The sequence below is a fragment of the Myotis lucifugus genome, unplaced genomic scaffold, assembly GCF_000147115.1.
Source record: "Myotis lucifugus unplaced genomic scaffold, Myoluc2.0 scaffold_182, whole genome shotgun sequence".
In the NCBI taxonomy this organism is placed as follows: domain Eukaryota; kingdom Metazoa; phylum Chordata; class Mammalia; order Chiroptera; family Vespertilionidae; genus Myotis; species Myotis lucifugus.
In genome coordinates, this window is record NW_005871230.1 from 790,187 (window position 1) to 812,543 (window position 22,357).

At 42.6% G+C, this 22,357-nt stretch overlaps 1 protein-coding gene across 6 annotated transcripts in view; it reads left to right on the forward strand.

Annotated features, from left to right (window-relative positions):
• PAPSS1 (3'-phosphoadenosine 5'-phosphosulfate synthase 1) overlaps window positions 1-22,357 on the forward strand; it is a 110,037-nt gene that overhangs the window by 54,847 nt on the left and 32,833 nt on the right. For all 6 annotated transcript variants that reach the window (XM_023760460.1, XM_006096589.3, XM_023760461.1 and 3 more), the window contains one exon: window positions 6,181-6,449. In XM_023760460.1, the coding sequence (XP_023616228.1) occupies window positions 6,181-6,449 (269 nt within the window). The remainder of the gene's footprint in view (window positions 1-6,180; window positions 6,450-22,357) is intronic.

Sequence of the window (22,357 nt, forward strand, 5' to 3'; positions counted from 1 at the left end):
TGAGAGGTCCTACAAGATGTCAGAAACAGGTGATTACACCAAAGTGGCCTAGCAGAATTTAAAATGCCATGCATATCTGATGAGAACTGTGTGAAAATGCATGGGTAAGGAGAACAACTAGGAAAGTGGTTTTTTGTTGTTTTTTTTTTTTTTTTTTTTTTTTTTATGTCAGAAGCAGTGGAGAGGCCAGGAGCATTTAAAACTGGAACGTGTCCTTTGGATTTGGCAGGAGCTTCATACCACGTGACGGAGCAGGAAGGAATTGGTTGAATGTATGAATCCAGTCCTGTTCTTTTCTTCCATCCTTTCTTCCTTCACACAGTCACCAGACTGATCCTCTGAAAACAAAGATCTAATGATGCCTGTTGCTGTTGAAGGAAGTGTATTATTCTTCTGCACATGGGTTTATTTTCTGGTTGGTGGATGTCAGCTGCTCCTCTTCGGACCAGATTGTACGCTCCTGGGGGCAGGGCCACTTTCACTGCTGCCTCAGGACAGCGTCTCTAAGGTGGCATTTTCATCTTGCCACAGATTGTCTCCCCCTGCCCTGCCTGCTGTCGCTGGGTGTGGAGGCTGGATTCGGGAGGGAGGCCAGGTCATGCACACGCCTTGTGAAGAGGTGGTGAAGGGGTGCTGTTGCATCGGTAGTGAGGGAAGGAGAGCTACTGATGAGATCCAGGGCACACGTGCTTCATCGCCTGTGGAGGGTGAGGGCGAGGAAGGGATAAGGGATCTAAGTCTCTGAGGTGAGTGATGGGGCTGTGCTCCCAGAGGGTGAGGAGGAGGACCAGCGATGCACAGCAGGCTGGGAGGAATCCAACCCGAGGTGTACATGGGGCACTAAGAGGTAGTAGCGAGATGTTCTGGGGTGTAGGGGCGGGTTCTGGTCAGCAGATGCAGATTTTCTAGTCGCTAACACAGAGCCCTGCTCAGGGGCCTCAGGCTGCTGGGAGCAGGATGGGGAGAGGGCGGGGGACAGGGCATTGCCTGTCTTCGCCGTTGTCACAGTATGACCCCGTTCACCAGTGTGTAGGTTGTGCTCTGCCAGAGGTGCCTGTCCGGGTCCTGGGGGACGAATAGATTGAGTGGGTGGAGAGAATGGAAGAGTTGGTGGAAGTCTTACTTTATGTGGAATTGGGGGAACATGTTCCGCAGCAATAGTCATCTTCTCATTTTGCTGTCTCTTCATTCTACCCACTTACTCTCTGCCCTGCCCATCAGTCCTGCACAGTGCCATTGGACTAGTTTTCTGTAAGACACTACTGGTTAACTCACAACCCCTTTTGGTCACATTGTGTCCTTCCTGACCTGGCATTTGATATTCTACACCAGGGGTCCTCAAACTTTTTAAACAGGGGGCCAGTTCACTGTCCCTCAGACCGTTGGAGGGCCGGACTATAGTTTAAAAAAAAAACTATGAACAAATTCCTATGCACACTGCACATATCTTATTTTGAAGTAAAAAACAAAACGGGAACAAATACAATATTTGTATTTGCATGTGGCCTGCGGGCCGTAGTTTGAGGACCCCTGTTCTACACGATCGTCTGTATCAGCTTTTATATCCATCTGTGACAGGATGGATGATCCTGTGTTCCTCACACACATCAATCTCTGCTTTTCTGCGTCCACAGTTTGGCTCACATCAGCTGGCTGGGTTGGAATACTGATTGTACTTCTATCAGCCACATTTCACTTAGCAAAGTATAGCCTGCAGGCCAAGTCTGGCCCACTGCTGTTTTTTGTAAATAAAGTTTTATTGGAAAACTGCCACATTCATTTGTTTATGCGTGGCCTGTGGCTTTTTTTGCACCACTATAGCAGGCTGAATAGTTGCTGCAGAAACCCCATAGCCTGCAAAGCCTAAAATATTCACTCTGGCTCTTTAAGGGAAAAGTTTGCTTTTATTCATGGTCTCAGCAGCTTTGCAGTGTACTTTCTGTAAGTGAAGATTATGGAATACCTGGTCCTTTTCCAGGAACAGGGGTACAGAGGGCTAGAAAGAAATGGAAATCATAAGTGTTAACATTAAATTTCAGTCATCTTGTAGATCATCACCTATTTTCAAACACGGTGTTAGGTAAAGCAGTCTGCAACTAAGCCATAAGGAATTGTAAGTGAGAAGGCAAATTTTTATACTGATTATGGTGTGACAATCAGGGAAATCACTGTTTTTTAGAAAATGGGAATTAAAATGTGAGACGTAATGAAAGTTGTTGTATTAGTGGCCCCAGGTTCATATGGCCCATTATTATTTTATTTTTGATGGAAAATTGATGAAAGAAAATTTAATAGTATGCATACTGGGCTATGTTTATTGGGACAGAACCCTGGGAGTGTAGCTCCTAATGGATCAGATGCTCTGATTACAGCTTTCATTCACGGAAGTTTTTTAGAGGAGAGACCAAAAGGTAGGGGTGAAAATACACCCTGGAACTACAGACAGTTAAAGCCATTTGTGTAATTCGTTGATAAATAGTGATGAGGAATTGAAAAGACCTGAAATTTAAGAAAGACCTGGTTCCGTTGGCAAGAAAAAAATGGGCAGACAGATCAAATGTGGTCATTGGATTTCTGAGTGCAACTGATAGTAAGGAAAGAATTCTACCTGGAAGAAATTTTGGCAGCAAAATCCTTTATATGTTTCTAATGTGAACTTTTAATATGTCATCCATCTTAACTTTATCTGTTAAATGTCCAGTGTGGAGCTAGATTAATTCTTTTTGGAAAGAAAGCCTAGGTAGATAAATTATTAGAATCTGTGAAATATGTGTATGTGAGACATAATTTATTTTTTATGTTTCCTTTTGCACATCCTCTCATATAAATAACCCTGCTAAATGGCGATTTTACAAAATCAGATTTGACCTGATTGAAGTCTAGGAATGTAGTCGTCATACACCTGAGATGCATTAACCAAGGGTCATGTTCAAAGATAGACTCCTGTTCGTGATTAAAGAGGACACAGGCTGCGTATCCAGCACTGAGCTAACACTCCCTCACCTCAGAAACACTCGCTGGGAATAGAGTTTGTGCATTGTATTGGGTGGCTCACAGTTTTGATTCGTTCTGTTACAGATGAGTTTAACCTTTTTTAAAGTTAACTTTTATCACTTAAGATTGTGTTTGCCAGGTTTTTTTCTGCTGTAAAGTTAGCAAATTATTTTATACTTACTAACAAGTATTTTGGGGGAGGGATTTTAGACCATAAATATTCTGTTGTCATCAAACTTTTACCTGCTAGTTTTAGCACAATACAAATACTGTCAAATGGTGAATTTCTAATCCCCTCATTCCTTTTACATTTATTAGTTGACTTTCTACCATAAGGTAGAATTTCCACTTCTCCTCCATTGGTTATTCGTTTATTTTATTCTTAGGGACTCACAGATTAGTGTTTTACTCAGTTGGGTACGATCCATTACTATTACTTACTTTGATATTTAGCTTGTTCTGGGTTTGCCAGGCTGGTTGCTTTGTCCTTTTGACGTGTCCCTGTCATTCTTTGAGCACTTTCTTCATGACACAAAGAATGTTTCAGCTCATGTTGAGCAGCAGGCCTTTGCATAACTTCAGTGTCATCTATCTATATATATAAAAGGCTGATATGCAAAGTGTCCCCTCAGGAGTTCTACTGGGAGTTTGATTGCTTGCTATGATGTGCGCTGACCACCAGGTGGCGGTGTGGAATGAAGGAAGGCCCCAGTCAGCAGCTGGCCGCAGGGGAAGGGAGGCCCCTGTAGGCCCTGATCACTGGCCAGGCCTAGGGACCCTACCTGTGCATGAATTTCGTACACTGGACCTCTAGTTTCATTATAATGATGAGCTGTCCTAGGAACTTAACTCTCCTTAAAATCAGTTAGCCTGTGGTAAAATCGGTTTCATGATACGTCATTGGATGACGTTGAGGACTTACTGTACTTTCCTTGCCTTAGCCCCAGAATCAGTCATTTTGCCCAGGAGCCCTGATTTGTTTAAGTGGGCAATGGTAAAAACCATTCTAAAGAGAATGCAAAATTTGGACTTCAGTTTTGCTCATTGTCAATTCACTGCAGAGTTGTTGCTTGTAGGACCTTTTAGTTGACAGAACTAAGAAATATACATTTGCATATATATACACATAAACTCACACACATTTATATCTGTCCCTGTATCTGCCTATCTAAATAGCTGAAAACCGTGAAGTCACCCTACTTTCCTTTATAACTGTTGGGGTCCAACCCCAACGGGTCCAGGGGTCCCCAAAGGTGTGGACGGAGTCGGCGAAGACTATCCACCCTCTTCCTACGGTGGAGTCCTATCTGAGAGTGGGGCTTACCTAGGGGAATGGGGGGCTTACCTAAGGGTCCCTGTTTGGGCGCAGACAGGACTTGGCTGGAGATCCTAGACAGAACCTAGAGACAGGACTTGGCTGGAGATCCTAGACAGAACCGAGAGACAGAACCTAGACACAGAACCTAGAGACAGGACTTGGCTGGAGATCCTAGACAGAACCTAGACACAGAACCTAGAGACAGAACTTAGAGACAGAACCTAGAGAACCTGGCTGAAGAACCTAGACACAGAACCTAGAAAGAGAACCTAGCGAGAGAACCTGGCTGAAGAACCTAGAGATAGAACCTAGAGACAGAACCTAGAGACAGAACCTAGAGACAGAACCTAGCAAGAAAACATGGCAAGAGAACCTGACTAGAACCTGGCGACAGAACCTGACTGGAGATCCGGGCTAGAACCTGGCTAGAGAACCTAGTGAGAGAACATGGACACAGAACCTGGCTGGAGATCCTGACCAGAACTTCGCTGGAGATCCTGACCAGAACTTCGCTGGAGATCCTAGCCAGAACTTGGCTGAAGATCCTAACCAGAACTTGGCTGGAGATCCTGGCTAGGCTGCTGATCAACTGAACACTGTCTCCATGTCATTCCTTCTTTGCCGACTCCGTCCACACCTTTGGGGACCCCTGGACCTGCTGGGGTTGGACCCCAGCATATAACCCAATTCCACATGGTCTGTTCTAGCCTTTCTTTTTTTCTGTGTTTATACCTTCTTTCTCCTATGGTATGAAACTTGGCTCCCATTATCCTCAATGTATTTACTTATTTGCTGTACCTCCCTGTATGTAAGCAGTGCCCCAATCAAATGGGCTGTCTTCTAGGCCCCGGCCTGTCTCCTTGGTCCTGGTGCTGCAGGCTTGTGCTGGGCCAGAGTCTCCTTTCCTCCCCATGGGACAGCCCCACCTCTCCCCAACTCCAAACGTTCCCATCAGTGCAGAAACTCACAGCAACCTGGAGTAGGATTCATTAGTGCTTAGTAAGTGTCTCTGTTGTGACACCTGTGCCAGGTGTTGTGAAGGCACTATAATGCAGAGCTCCTCTAACGGGGTTATCACTCTCTTCTGTGAGATTGCTCTGTGACCCCAAAGAACCATGTCTTCTAAGAAAGGTCTCCTAATAGGAAGCCCCATGTAGGGATAAAAGCCAGGGTTCTAAACCTGAGATACAGAACTAATCAGTCTAATGTTTGGGTAATAGCAATGGCCCTTGTAAGGGATATTGGTGTTTCTCAGCTGTAATCCAAAATCCCAACCTGGCATCACAAAGCCAGATAGGGTTCCAGTCAAGCAAAGTATAGATGTACATATTTGGAAAGCAAGTAAATTTTTTGAATTATAAATGTCTCCACCTTACTGTATTCTTTTAATAAAGAAGTATCTTAGGTCCCATGGAGCAGCAGTTGCCAACCGGTGGTCCGCAGACCACTGGTGGACCATGAGGTCCGAAAGGTTGGTGACCGCTGCTATGGAGGGATTGGCCTGGTGAGTCATTAAGGCAAAGACCAAGAATTTATATCCATGTAAGCAGCTGAACCAGGATGTCAGGACCCGAGAGTATGATCGTTGTTCTCAAGTTTCCCATGAATGTAGAAAGTAATTGTTATAAACCCATTACTGTTATGACACATCCTAAAACATGTGAGATTTGTAAAGTAAACATACAGTAGAAGTGCAGGTCATGTTGGCGTGGTCAGAGCAATACATGTTTTTTTTTTTTTTACCAGTTTTTGATTCCGAGAATGCATGTTTGCTTGTTCCTAAGCATCAAGCTTCAAGAACTGTTTATTTTTTGCAAGGTCATCTGTTAGAAACATGCTCCTCTTAACTCTGAAAATGCTCTTTTCAGATGCTGTCTTTGCATTTCAATTACGCAACCCAGTGCACAACGGACATGCTCTATTAATGCAAGACACCCATAAACAACTTCTACAGAGGGGCTACCGGCGCCCTGTTCTTCTCCTGCACCCTCTGGGTGGCTGGACCAAGGATGACGATGTTCCTTTGATGTGGCGAATGAAGCAGCATGCTGCCGTGCTGGAGGAAGGCGTCCTGAATCCCGAAACAACGGTGGTGGCCATCTTCCCATCCCCCATGATGTATGCTGGACCAACCGAGGTAGACTGCTTTTCAGATTTTCATGCAGCAGTGTGCAAACCTCTCTCATGAATACAGCTAGTGTCGGCCACAGACCCGTCTGATCTGTGTGTCTGTTGCAAACACTGAGTGTGCCCGGAGTGCTCTCCTGCTCTGTCAGGGATGTTCTCTAGAGGTGAAGGGAGGGCAGGGGAAGGGCATGCTCCTCTTGCTCTTGTTGCAGTCTTTGGTCCCAGTTGTGGAACAAGTTCTCTGCAGATGGAGGGCTTGGTGAGCTCAGAAAGGTGTGACACAGCCACCTCTTGTAACTAACTGCTGGCCACGTTACAGACACAGCTCAGATAGCACCTATCTCATCCCTTTGACCGAGTCCTGAGTCACTCTTCCCAGGAAACAGATTTGCTCTGATTTTTTCTTCTTCTGAATTTTGGAAGGGCCAAAGGTATTGCAGTAAAAAGAATGTCTTATAAACATTCAGGGGATATTCTTCATCTGTTCTTTTGTGAAGGACTGGTGCATAAGAGAGTCAGGATATAAAGTTGCTTCTTGGTTTGGGTGGGAGAGGGTTCTAGCATTCCACTAAGGGGTGAGAAGGGATAGTTTGAGATATTTTTATATCTCTCTATAAGGAGGACTTAAATAGATTTTTGCTTGAAGGCAGAGTAGGCTTTCAAAAAATATTTGTTGAATGAATGACTTAAATAACAGTGGGAAATTCCTAGCCAGCTTCTTGTTGAGTGTTCAAGCTAAAGAGTGGAAGGCACGTTATTATTGCATTATTTTCATCTCTTGGTCAAATTTATCTGGGAGACAAGCCCTTTTGAGTAAATAATTTAGTTGTATATACTCCTGTGATGTCTTCTTCCAAAAAAAGAAAAAAAAAAGAAAGAAAAAAAAGCTTAAAAGGAAATCCAAGAATGTTTAGCTATTTTTTGGGATCAAGCCCAAAAAGTTTTATTAGAGCTTAGTTGTGGGGTTGTATGCTCTGTTACCTCTTTCCAAGAAAAACAGGCGAACAAAAAACAACTGTCACAACACACTGAAAGATTAACTCTTCTCTTGGATCCAGCCAAAGTAATGCAGGTAAAACGCTCACATTCTTCCCTCTTTGTTGTTATACAATGCTCATGAATATTGGGTAGTGGTAGACCTTTGAGTTTCCTAGAGATCACTCATGACCTTTAGTTTTTACATCTCAAAGAAGAACTAAAATTGTTTTGGAAATAAAGCAACAATTTTGTAACAATGGTTCCCCAATCTCTCCTTTGGTCCTATCTCCATCATCACCATCATCACCATCATTGTCATCGTCATCATCATCTAAAGGGAGTCATTTGGTCTGAAGTAGTCCAAAATTATAGGATGAATGGTTTTCAGTGACCCAAGTGAGTTTAGCATCAGAAATGGGTATATGATAAATAACCTCGTTAAGAGCCAGATAGGAAAGTGAAGGAATTTATCTTCCCTAATTCAGGGCATATTTTTCCTCTTTGTGTTTCTTATTCTCTAAAAGGAGAAGAGAGAGGACATTTTATTAACTAAATGAACTAAAAACTGCTTTTTAGAAGGTGGGAGTGGGGGATAGGTAAATAATAAATGCAGCCAGCTGTAATGAATCCTTTCTTGAGGGTCAAGCATGCTGTTTTATCTACATGAGGAAGATTTTCTTGTCTTCTGATTTCAGAGCAGGGTATGTTTCTACAGGAAGACTCAAAGGTGGAGATACCTACAGGTACCTTTGGGTGCTTGCATTTTGGCTCACCTGAGAGTCTTCCTCCTTGCAAGGCAAAACTGCCTAGTTGGCAAGCTGGTTGCAGGAGGCCTCAGATTCGACTCCCAGTGTTGCCTGTGAGAACATGGTCTGGAAAAAGCAGTAGAAGACTGTTGTCCAGGAGGCCAGGCACGGATGTGGACCTGGTTTGCCACCAGCTGGTTTTCGATCTTGGGTTAGCCATCTCTGGGCTGTGCTGAGTTCCCAGTAAATGGTTATTTAAAGGATGCACAGAGGAGGGACTGAATGTTCTTTAAGGTTCTGCCCCATTCTGATCATTTTCTAGTTTTTGTTTTTTCTTTTAATTTCATATTGAAGTATAATTATAGTACATCAGAAAAGTCACATTTACAATACAATGAATTTCCCCCATTTGGTCACATTCATACAACCAACACCCATATTTTTTAAAAAGACTACTACAACACCCCAGAAATTCTTCTTCCTTCCCCCTCCTCTACATTACCTGCCTTTCCTCAGTAGTCATCACTGTCCCCACCCCTCACATCGTGGATCCAGTTTGCTCGGTTGTAGTTTGGATACTCTGGGAAACAGACTCTGAGAGCGAGATTAGGGTTCAGGACATTTATTAGGGAGAGTACTTAGGGTCAGTGATTAGGGAAGGGAAGGGAAAGAAAGAGAGCAGGGTTGGGCTGTGGGAAAAGCTGATAGGTAATTCAGTCTTAGTGGAAGCCTAGTTGATCCCATGTGGAGTTCTGGAAAGGCCTTCAAAGATGTTCCAAGTTGCATAAGAAATAGGTGGTTATATCCCTTGTTCACCAGTGATTGGCTGCTCAGGAAGGGGCGGGCCTTTGGGCTGCTGCTCTGTGAGAGGCAGCTTCTAAAGAGGGTGGACAGCTGCCTGGTGTGTGCTGGCAGAGCTCCTAGCAGCTGGGGATGATCTTTCCTTCCCGAGGGGGGCGTGGGCGGCGCATCCCAGCATCCAGTCCCCTGTTCTGACACCTTTTATAGCTAGAATTCTATATTCTCTCTCGTGTCTGGCTTCTTTCACTTTACATTTTGTGTGTGAAACTTGCCCTTATCATTGTGTGTAGTTAGTTGGAGGTTAGTCATTCTCAGAACTGCGGAGTGTTCCCTGTGATAGGCTTTTGGTCAGTTTCCAGTTTTTTGCTGTTAAAAGTAGTGCCGGTATGAAAGTTTTAGTGCACATTTCTGTTGGCATACCTGGGAGTAGCATTGCTGGGTTGTGGGTTTATATTTGTTCAGCTTCAGTGCATGCTGTTGGTCAGTTTTCGAGTGGGGGCACTATTTTATACTTACATCTGCAGTGTATTTCTTTACCTGTACTTTTTCACTCTAGCCATTTCTGTCCTTTAGCCTAGCCCGTGGTCGGCAAACTGCGGCTCGCGAGCCACATGCGGCTCTTTGTGTGGCTCTTCCACAAAATACCACGTGGGGGAGCGCAGTACAGTGCGATTGAAACTTCGTGGCCCATGCACAGAAGTCGGTATTTTGTGGAAGAGCCGGTATTTTGTGGAAGAGCCACACTCAAGGGGCCAAAGAGCTGCATGTGGCTCGTGAGCCGCGGTTTGCCAACCACTGGCCTAGACTATTTGGCCAAGCACTTTGTAATACTTTTACTATTTCTAAAGCAATTGCGAAAATGTTTCCATTGAACCTGAAGAGGAATTGGAGCATGGTAAATGAGTTGTTCAATACAGTGATTGAGAAATAGAGAATAATAAGTTCACTTTTATTGCACTCTTATTGTATTTGTCAGGCATATTTCAGGTGTTTTACATGTGTTAGCTAACTTAATCCTTAAAACAACACTGAGTGGAGGTACTATTACTGTTCTCAATTTAAAGGTGAGGAAACAGAGACTCAAAAGTAGTTCAAGGTCACATAATAGTCTATAGACCATCTGGCCACAGAGCCATGTATTTAACTTCCACAGCATGTTTTTTTTTTTAAATCTTACTACTAGAGACCCAGTGCATCAAATTCGTGCACTTGGGGGAGGGTCAATCAGCCTGGACTGCACCCTCTTGCAGTCTGGGAGCCCTCGGGGGATGTCCAACTGATGGCTTAGGCCTGCTCCCTGCAGTTGGACATCCTTAGCGCTGCCATGGAGGCAGGAGAGGCTCCCGCCACCATAGTTGCATTCGCCAGTTGTGAGCTGAGTGGTGCTCCCCCTGTGGGAGCGCACTGACCACCAGGGGGCAGCTCCTGCCTTGAGCGCCTGCCCCCTGGTGGTCAGTGCACATCATAGCGACCCGGTTCTTCTGCTGTTTGGTTGATTTGCATATTAGCCTTTTATTACATAGGATATAATAGTAATGCATTTTAAAAATACATGGTCATATATTCTTTTAAAACAGTCTGGAAATAAATTGTTAAAATCTCCTATAGATGTTCCAGAATAGTGACTTAGGATGGCCCTATTGACATTCATTAGAGGGGGAATCTCTGGGATAGTGGCTCTCACTTATTTTTTGATTATTATAGCCTAGAGCTGTGGGTTATGATATTCTTTATGTAATCTGTACAGGCATACCTCAGAGATAATAGTGAGACTACTGCAATTTAATATCACAATAGAGAGTCACATGAATATTTTTGTCTTCCACTACACAGAAAAGTTATGTTTGCACTATACTGTAGTTTATTAAATGTACAATAGCATTATGTCTAAAAAAACCCCCAGTGTACATAACTAAATTAAAAAATACTTTATTGTTAAAAATGCTAACCATTATCTGATCTTGTTGGAAAATGGTGCTGATAGACTTGCTCAACATAGGTTTACCATAGACCTTCAATTCATGAAACACACACACACACACACACACACACATACACATACACACACACACACACAACAACAACAACAACAACAACAATCCATAATATCTGCAAAGCATAGTAAAGTGCAATAAAATGAAGTGTGCCTGCATTCTTGCTTTTTGTACTCTTATGATATCTACTTCAGTTACATATTCCGAATATCTAACTGTTTTTGTGTTGTGAGGAATGAATGAATGGGATAATGTACATCAGTTAGCACATTGCGTAGCTTGTGATAATACATGGTAATTAGCATCAGCTGCCTTAAAAACACTCACAAAGTACCTTTGCTGCAAGTTCTCAATATCCCTAGGATTCTGTCCCCACACCACGGGGGCTGCCTACACCTCAAAGCTGCCTGTCAGTCAGTGTGAAGTCCTAGAATTTTGGTTTGGACAGAGAGCCTGGAATGACCTCTTCCCTAACAAACTTCATATCAGAGCATATATCCTCTGATTTGGAATGCTCTTTGGTGTTTGATAGCACATAAAAAATATGAAGATCAATAATAAATAAAAGGAAAATGAAATTAACTCCTTTTTGAGTGCCTATTAATGTGTCACGCATTGAACAGATTCTTTGCATCCATTGTATAACCTCCTCCCCACAGCAGCTCTGTGAGATGGGTTTTATTCCCATTGAACGATGAGGTTAGTGAAGCTCCCAGCAGGTTAGTAGTTATAATGGGGAAAGTAGATTTAAAAAAATACATATTTTTTATTGATTTCAGAGAGGAAGGGAGAGGGAAGGAAACATTAATGATGAGAGAGAATCATCAGCTGCCTCCTGCACGCCCCCTACTGGGGATTGAGCTCGCAACCCAGGCATGTGTCCTTGACCGGAATCGAACCCAGGACCCTTCAGTTCGTAGGCCAACACTCTATCCATTGAGCCAAATCAGCTAGGGCAGGGAAGGTAGATTTTATTTGGGAACTATTACCATAGAGGAAAAGAGACCTCAGGGTAGAATGGGGCTCAGTTCTAAATATGGCATAGACAGGCAGGTGGGGGGAATTATAGCCAAAGAGTGGGTGGGGGTTATGGATGGAAAACTACTAAGAGGCAACATTGGAAATAACAGTCAAGGGATGATTCTGGTTAAACAGACCAAGCGGGATTCTTGCTGAAAGCGGGCCAGTCTGACCAAGTATCACGTGGGGGATGGAAGTAGGGGATGAAGAACTGGATCAGATACGATGGATGAGGAATTCAGTTAGCAAGACCTTTGCTACAGCCGGGCATTTCAGGCCCGACAAAGATGCACACTGAAGGTCAAGGCCTGGAGGGCTTCGAAGGTCAAGGAGAGAGTGTCAGATCCTGCATCCAGCAAGATGCAGAAGGGGGCCTGTGTGTTCTGTTGGCCTGTGCTCCTTGCTGTGTGGAAGCCCCCAAGTGGTCTGTGCCTTGGCAGTCGGTGGAAGGGCATGGAATCTCGGTGCCTGCACAGAGCTCGCAGGGCTTAGAGAGCTATAAAGGCACCTCGAGTTGTATCTTGCAGGCCATGCCTGTCTGGAGTGTCAGGAATAGACTTAGAGGTGCAGTTCTTGTCAGGAAGCATCGATCTGGTGCGTAAGTAAAAGAAACTTTTAAAGAGCAAAGTGTAGGCATACTAGTAAACATCTTCATATTTTAAACTACTAAGTGTTTTAATGTTTATGACCTCACAGGATTTAAACTCTGAGATTGAGCGCCTTATGAAAACTATCCATTTCTTTTTCTCAACCACCTCACTTGTTTGACTTATTTGGCTTATTTACAGCCTTAAATGAATGTTTTGTTTTGTTTTGTTTTTGGTAATAAACAAAAAGGACACCACTCATTTTTTTGTAGCTTTTCCAGTGACATCAGGAAAGAGTCTGCCAGTAATGCTTATCTGCCAACTAATAATAAAATAAAAACAGTGACTCTTCCTTTATTCATTTTCTGTAGGTCATTTAGAAGGCATTGGTACCAGATTTGTTTCCCTCGCACAAATGCTTTTCAGAACAATGAGCAGCTGTCAAGCCTGTTTGGTTATCACCAGGTTGTCCCTGACTTTCCAGTCTGTAAAGATTTAACAGCTTGATTCCTAAGTTCCATTTTAGGAATTGGGTGGGTGGGGAGGGAGAGTTGCTTTTCTAATGCCAAAAAGGTGTTATGTTTATATTTTTGTGAGGTATTAATTGCCTGTAGAAGTCGTGTTTGTCCCTTCTACCAAATTACTAAATCTCTTTTTGTAAAGGATGAGAATGCTTTCTAAGACCTGTTAACGTGAAAGTTAGATGTATTTTGGAATGTGGATATGTACAACTAGCAGCTATAATCTGGTTTAAGATCTTCAGATGAGAACTGCCAGTTGAATTTGGAGAAAACACATTGTTGGAGGGAAGAACTTTTCTTTGCCATGAAAGCTACCCATGCCTTGTTAAATGACCCCTTAAGAGAGACTGATTCTGTGTAAGTGAGCAGGTGCCCTTAAACCAGCCGTGGGCAAACTACGGCCCGTGGGCCGGATCCGGCCCGTTTGAAATGTATAAAACTAAAAAAAAAAAGACCGTACCCTTTTATGTAATGATGTTTACTTTGAATTTATATTAGTTCACACAAACACTCCATCCATGCTTTTGTTCCAGCCCTCCGGTCCAGTTTAAGAACCCATTGTGGCCCTCGAGTCAAAAAGTTTGCCCACCCCTGCCTTAAACAAAGATGGTAGGAACATACAGTAGTCCCCTTTATCCTCGGGGGATGTGCCCCAGTGGATGCCTGAAATCATGAATAGGGCTGAGCCCTATATATACTAACTATAGGCTCGGTGCACGAGATTCGTGCACTTGGGGGGAGGAGGGTTGCTCAGCCCTGCCTGCGCGCTCTTGCAGTCCAGGAGCCTTGGGGCATCAGTCGGACATATGGCTTAGGCCTAAGCCATCAGTCGGACATCTTTAGTGTTGCTGTGGAGGCAGGAGAGGCTCCCGCTACTGCCGCTGAGGTTGCCAGCCATGAGCCCAGCTTCTGGCTGAGCGACACTTCCCCTGTGGGAGTGCAGTGACCACCAGGGGGCAGCTCCTGCGTCGAGCATCTGCCCTCTGGTGGTCAGTGCACGTCATAGAAAATGCTCATTTCGCCATTCAGTCAATTTGCTTATTAGCCTTTTATTACATAGGATAGGATTTTTTTCCTATACCTATATACGGTTTCACTTAAAGGAAGTGTTATCGGTGAGGTGTCCTCTATGTCCCCACTGGTTGCTGGTGGAAGTGAGCTTCTTGGGGTGCCAGTGGAATAAGAATTTCTGGAGGACCCCATGGGAGGATGAGGTATCATGGAAAGTTTTATTTCTGTGGAATCAAACCCCCGAGTTTCCAAGTTCTATCTCCCTCTGCCCTGCCAAAGAAAAAGTCCAGCTGTGTCTTCATCAGGGCTGGGATTAAAGCCATTGCCCAGAGTTTCCGTTCCATGTTTGCACTGTCGAGTCCAGCATCTGGCTAGATGAGCTTGTGTTCACAGCTGTAGTCCATTGGCTGTGGGGTGCATGGCCATGGGCTATGCGGCTCCTGGGGCCACATGGCTGTGGAGGAAACGGGGGTGAGTACCAGGAAGCAGGAACAAAGCCACAGAACAAGAGAGAAACAAGAGATTCTAGAGAGAATTTCTTTGTCTGTGCATTTTAACCTTCTAAGATTTTGTGTGCTTGCAGTGGCTCCATCCCCTCTAGCCATTTATCTTTTTTCCAGCTTAGACTGGCAGTCAAACATCTTCCCTACATTACCCAGATGTTACTACCCATGTGTCCATCTTCCTCATTGTTGGACCCCTTTCCCCAGTGATTTGCAGGGAATGGATTGGTGGTTCCCTGGGGAGTGTGATGTTGTAGCTTCCAGGTGAAGTTGCCCAGATGACCATGTTTATAAATGTCTGGCCTTCCCTTTGCTACTTTGTTATTCTATATAATAAAGAGCTAATATGCTAACCGGTCGTGACGCCCTTACACCGTAACAACCGTTCAGCAGGAGGCTGCATGGGTGGCAGGGCGGAGCCGCTGCATTGCTCCAGAGACAGGGTGAAAGCAAGGAGGTGCCTGGAGGAGGCAGGACCAGCCCCAGGCGACTCACAGGACCAAGGGTGGGGCTTGAAGGGGCCAGAGAAGGCCTGAGGGATCGGGGGCGGGGCCAGGTGCGCTCAAGCTCTGGGTGGAGAGGTTAGGATGTCAAGGCGGGGCAGCAAGCAGGTGGGAGGGGCACACACAGGTGGGCGGGGCTGTGCGATTTCACGTGCCGGGTCACTAGTTATTAATATTAAAACTGGCTAATTACAATGTTAACAGAAGCACCTTCTCTTTGGCATATCCAGTTTGCCAGCATCACTACTCTTGCACTTTGGGGCCATCATTAATTAAAATACTTAAATTTTACTTAGTTACTTGAACACAAGCAGTATGATACTATGACAGCTGATCCGATAACTGAGATGGTTAGTAAGTGGCTAACAGGCAGGGAGCCTGTACAGCATGGAGATTTTGGACAAAGGGATTTATGTCCTGGGCGGGATGGAGTGGGAGAGCATGAGGTTTCATCACACTGGTCAGAATGGAATGGGGCACCAAACCATTTATTTCTGGAATTTTCCACTTAATAATTTTAGACTGTGGTGGACTGCAGGTAACTGAAACCACAGAAAACAAAGCCTTAAATAAGGTGGGGCACTAGGTGTTAGACTGCTAGAGTCAGTCTGGACCTCAGTTCAGCAACCTTGGTACTTGAATTCTGGCTAAGAAAGAATTCAGAGCTAAGACTCAAACTATAAGAGAGAGTTTATTTAGAAACGTCACAGAGGTAGAAGAAGTGAGCTGTAGCAGAAATGGGCTCAGGAAACAACATGCAGAGGCAAAAGAAGGGCCCTGAGAGCTTAGGAGAGAGAGACAAGGAAAATACTCCTGGGAGAAGGGGGTGGGGAGAGGCATGGTGTGCTCCATAGATGGGTCCTCCATTTTAAGGGCTGTTAAGAGTGGGGATTTTAGGGGATTTCCCAGGGGAGGATCTCAATAGAATATTCATCAGCTCTCCAGGTGTGTCCTTTCAGGGTTGTGGTCTCCACTGATGGGTCAGCACCAAGACAGGGGTCATTAGTTATTGCAGCTGGTCCTGATGTCAGCCATGGCCTTGCTTGTCTGGTTTTGTTGTTTTTCTGGGCCTGGAGCTGAAAGACAGCTGAAGCCTAGATGTTTTCCCTAGGGGTTAATGCTTAAGGGAGTGGTTGTGCAAGGATCACATGGGAGTCGCATGAGGCCACTCTTCCACCCCTTGTTCCTCCTCCAAAGGGGTTTACTGCATGACTAGCCACGAGACATGCCAGGGGAGGAAAGGTCAGGGGAGGGTCTGAACTGGGTCAGGGGAGGGTCTGAACCAAATGACCAGCTACTGAAAGGTTGCCCTGGTGACCTTCTGTACCTGGCCATCGTGCTTGCTCTGCTCATGTCTGCCTAACTGCCAACCACAGAACTACTGTGTTGCCACCTGGATGCCCGTATAGTCAGTTAATTAGTTCATGCTTTTATCCAGTATCTTTCTGGAGCAGTAATATGTGTTAGGTTAGAAATCTGTTCCTGCCTATAAACACTTGCAAGAGTTCTGATAGCTTAAAGAGATGTTATTCTTGAGATCAGAGCCTAATTATGGGAGCCATAGATTCTCAAGTTTTAATTGTAACCTTTGGCCCCCTGTGGCATCCTTGTTAATTTTGTCTTGTGCTTATTTATTTTATTCATTTTTCTGGAGCAGTGCGACACAGATTCACAATCTCTCTCTCTCTTTTTTTTAAAATATATTTTATTGATTTTTTACAGAGAGGAAGGGAGAGAGATAGAGAGTTAGAAACATCGATGAGAGAGAAACATCGACCAGCTGTCTCCTGCACATCTCCTACTGGGGATGTGCCCGCAACCCAGGTACATGCCCTTGACCGGAATCGAACCTGGGACCTTTCAGTCCGCAGGCCGACGCTCTATCCACTGAGCCAAACCGGTTTCGGCCACAATCTCTTATCCAAACTATTTGGGATCATGTATTCTACTGGTGGGTCTGGGACATAGAGAACATAGAAATTTCTGTAGCAGTGTGAATGATTTCTCACACTGAGTGGGATCAGTAAAACCCATAAATAACTTCATGTCAGTTTTGGTCAGGTTTTGCTACTAAGTTAGTTAAAAAACTAGGTTTTTGAATTTCAGATGGATATGTTAACTAATCTTTCTATGGTAATCAAGTCATCACGTTTCACACCTTAAACTTATAGAACATGTTACATGTTAATTATCCTATATAATAAAGAGGTAATATGAGTTATGAGGGTGGGGCAGCGAGCTACCTGTGGCAGAGAGCTACAGGAAGGCGGGGCAGCGAGCAATGTGTGGTGGAGAGTTACAAGTGGCTGGTGGGCGAGTGGCGGTGGGTGGTGGCGGGGCGGCCAGCTGAGGCAAGCAGCAGCGGTGCGCAGGGCCACTAGTATCTCAATAAAATTGGAAAAAAATTGGATTTGAGATTTTTGGATAAGCAATTTTGAGTCCGAATCATAAAAACATTTTAGATCTGGTGATTTATTTTGAAAGTAATTATTGGGATCTGTATAGTCCGATATTTTATATACTTTTAGCTTGAGAACTAAAATGACTACTTTAATTCAGAGATATTGTAGATTTTACAGGTGTTTTAGGATGCTTCTCATGGGGGAAGACTGTCCTTTTTCTTTCTCCTGATTTTTCTATAGATTTTCAGCTCAAAATCTGTTGTTATTAAAGCAGCATCAGGTTTTAATATTTTCTGTTAGCCTGGTTTTTCAATAGTTAGGTAATCTATACTATTTCTTCCCTAAATACACTAACTTGTATTTTCTCTCCTGCTCTGATGTCCTGTCTTGTAGGCCTTGATGCAGTTTAAGTAGCTCTGTCAGCTTGAAGAGCTTACAATGATTCCTACTGCTGAGAAATCAAGAGGCAGGCGGTTATGATCTGGGAATTTATAGAAAATAGATTAATACTAGAGTGATGTGCTAATGTAAGGTACAAAGAAGGGAAGGGTATTTTGACGTGGAATTCCTAAGATGAATGGAGGTATTGATTTTTTTACCCAACAAGAATAGGTAATGGATATAACTTTCTAAAGAATTTTAGTAGTGTTAAAATAAGTGCACTTTTGATAATTTGGAAAAGGACAGGAGGGAGGGGAGTAAGAGATCAACCGAAGGACTTGTATGCATCTATATAAGCATAACTAATGGACATAAGACACTGGGGGGTAAGGGAGGGCAGGGGTTTGTCAAGGGTGGGGGGGATAAAAAGGGCACTTATGTAATACCCTTTGTAATACTTTTAGCAAAAAGAAAAAAAAAGAAAAAAAAAGAATTTTAGTAGTGTTAAAATAAGTGCACTTTTGATAATTTGGAAAAGGAAACGTGCACATTTACATTAAAATGTTTCTGTGCCTGAAGTTCTTTTATAGACCAATTTGTTGTAATGTACCCCGCAAATCACAGAAGGATGCCTCAAGAAGTCGAATTAAAGAGTCACATTTATTGCAATCCGGGACTATGAGGGGCCATTCCCCAAATCTTATAGCCATAAGATGGTGGCAAAACCAGACTTATATAGGCAAAGATCACAAAGGTATTGATTACATCTCAAGGTTTGGAATGAGGAACCTGGTTTGCAAAAAAGCAGTTTACAGAAGCAGAATTAAGCATGTTAATTATAGTTTTGGGTCTCGGGGTCACTGAATTGACAGAAACACCTTATCTAGAGCCCTTGGGTCTTGAGACAACTGGGTTGCCAGGAACTCATTATCTAGAGCCATCGAGGTAATTTGGAGTAATTGCGCTGTCCTGGTCTTGGGACCACTGAGTCAACTGGAACGCATTATCTGTGGCCACTAAAACAATTTAGGATAATTGTGCTGTCCTGTTTTCCAGGTACATAAGAATGTGCTTTCTAAAACCAGTAAGATCACAATCAATGGGATAGTCACGTTACAATCAATAAGGCATTTAATCGAATGGGATGATTTATATAATTCAGAAAATCAAAATAACCTGTCCATTGTTAAACAAAGCAAATAGGTACCATACTTCAAATTGAGTATCAGAGTTTTGCCTTACAGAATATTGGCTTTAATAAAATTTATTACACTTAAATAAAATAAAATTTTGGTGTGAATATATAAAGAAATGGGTCAGTTTAGCTGGATTAAAAAATTATTATCCTCAGTATTTTCAATTGAGAAAGATTAAAAATACATACGCAGTTTGATAAGGCAATTCTCAAACCTTAATTGAAGGTGAAGTGAGATAATTATTGAACATCAGTATTAGTTAGCACTTGGCATTTGTATTCAACCTACAACCTGGGCTTGTGCCTGACTGGGAATCAACCAGCAACCTTTTGGTGCACTGGACAATGCCTAAACAACTGAGTTACACCATCCACGGCTGATTTTCCTGTATTTTTAAATCACTGCACAGTTTTCTAGTGCTAGGAAATTAATTTAATCAATAGGCACACCCTATTGAAGGAGATTTGGGTTGTTTTCTATCTTTTATTATTAACAATTCTGTGATGAATCCTGAAGTGAACATCTTTGCATACTGTTCTCAATTTCTGGAATTGTTTAGGTTTTTGACATGCCTTTCAGAAATTTTATACCACTTTTCATTCACATAAGCGGAGTAAAAGAGTATAATATTCAGGCAGGTGGTCACTGTGCATGTAGATGTCTGCTTTATCACCAAGTTTGAATCTCTGGAGCCCATCACAGGTCTTTGCGACTAACACTACACCCAGAGAGGGGTATTTATTGAGCCAGGTGTTTTCTCTGCTAACCTGTGTCTTTAAGTCCTAGAAATACCACAGTTTCCAAACAATTCAATTATTGTACTATTTGGGGTTATAGAGTATTCTAAAGTTTTGTTATATAAATTGTTTGTTACATACAATTAGTTTTATGACTTCCGTATATAGATTGTTCTTTCAATAGGGATGAGTTACTCCCCGTATATACATGTTTGTTAATGGTTTTGATTATATTTAAAATGTTAACTCACTGGTCACTTCTGCTTGTTTCTTGTTTTCTTTTAATTTGGCTAATAAAAACGGTTTCTAGGAAGTGGGAAATATGGAGAAGAAAATAGTCCTTTTGTCTTCCACCTATCTCCTTTAATTAGTCTACTTTTAAATGCAACTTTAGACTAAATAAGTCACTGATTTCAGATATTGGGTAAAGATCTTCTTGCCTTTTGTCTAATGACAAAAAGAGAATAATTTCAGTGAAGATGTTTCTGTTTTAATTCTTTATTTTGGCTTATATTAAGTTGTATTCAAATGAGTGAAGATCAGCAAATTTATGCCATATTAATACTTGCGGCTAAAATACCATCTACAGGTCTTTTTTCTTGTCAAGTTTTTATTTCACTTTTTGTTTATTTTTGACAGTTGTCTTTTAGAGAGCATATTATCTTTTTCAGACAATGAATGAGTTTCCTTAGTCAAGAAACTAACTTGCAAAAGTCTTTCCTGATAAAGAGCTGTGTTCATGTTTTAATTAAGCATAATAAAATATAAAAGGACAGGAAAAAAACATTTTAAGCAAAACTTTAAAAATATAGTCAGTGTTGTGGAAATCTTAGATCTTGTGAATATTTTTGTGAAGTTTAGACATCCTTTAATTTTCTTCCAGCTTGTGTAATGAATACAAAATATTGTGGTTTGTGTAATTTGAAACATATTTAAGCAGTGTGAGGTAGGAACCCTTTGAACCAGAGTAGGTAAAATTTGAGCTACATTTTAAGAAATGTGTTTTCTTTTTTCAGGTTTATTTTAAATGCTGTGTTGACACCCTATCTACTTTTAAGTTTGTTGGGAACTCGGAACCTTAATAAAGTTTTCCTCCATTTACTTTGAAAAAGTAAAACATGGTGGGAGCATAAATCAATATTGCTTTGTAAAACAAACTTGCATGGACCTCAGATGCACAGAGTTAGATTAATCATAACTTGTGGTATATGGTGTATGGGTGCACTGTCATCATTGGTCTGTGAGTTAGTTTATTAAGTTGTGATTATTTATATAATTGTTACCTTTGAAAATTATTGAGTAAACAACTGTGGATTGCCTGATCTGAGAAATATAACTTGCTTCTCCCAGCTTCTCCTCTCAATTTCATCTGGAATTGGAATTGCTTAGGTTTTTGACATTTGCCAACATGCCTGTCAGAAATTTTATGCCAGTTTTCATTCACATAAGCAGATTGATCACTATGCACTTCAGTGTCTGCTTTGTCACTGACTTTGAATCTACGGAACCACAAAAGGTCTGTGACTGACATGATAAGCAGAGAAGCACATTTATTGAGCCAGGTTTTTTGTTTTTTTTGTGTGTGTGTGAATCAAAGTCTTAAGTCCTAGAAACACCATAGTTTCCAAAATAACTTTCCTGCCATTCTCCTCCCTCTCCAGATTATCATAGTCTTGAATTTTGTACTTTTTATTTCCTTACCTTTACACACATTTTCATCACATGTACATATGCTCACATGATATATTATTTAGCTTTGCTTGTTTCCCAACTTGATTAAAAGTATGTAATACTTTTAACCCTGCTTTAGATACCTCTATGCTGATGATACTCAAATATCTCTCTGTAATTCACATCTCTTTTCTGAACTCCAAACCCGTATATCCCACCACCTTGAGTGTCTAACATACAGCTCAAACTTACCATGCCTAAAGTGTTAATTGCCTCATTTCGCCCCTCCAAATCCACTTTACCCTTAGCTTCCGCCATCTCAGTGGATCCCAGTTCCTTCAGAGATCTTGGGATCATCATTTTCTCTCCTAACCCATGCCTGTCTGTCCACAAAAATTATGTTCCTTATCACTTTCAAAATATATCTAGACTTTTGCTTCTGGTCATAATGGGGTAACGGATACTGGACTTATCCTCTTCCTGAAAACAACTATAAAATCGATTAAGTATGTGAAACACCTGTGTGAAGGCAGTGTGCAGAAACATAATCCTGAGAGATGGGGAGCACACACAGTGAACCCTCTGTTTACCCTGGTCTGGTGCCTGGGGTAGTTTCCTGACCACGGCGCAGACTGTGGGAATCCAAGTGGAACACATTGGTCCTGGATTTGGGGGCTGCTGGACCCGCTGAGACCTGCAGAGTGCTTGCCAGAAAGGAGGGCGCAGCACAGAGCTGAGGCACCAGATAGATGCTCATCAGAGGATGTTCCCCAATGTTCCTTGGACTGCATTTGTGCAGGGCGAGACTCTAGAGTGGAGTGAGGATGCTATAGGTCGGGTTACACAGTGTTGGAAGATGACGTTCCA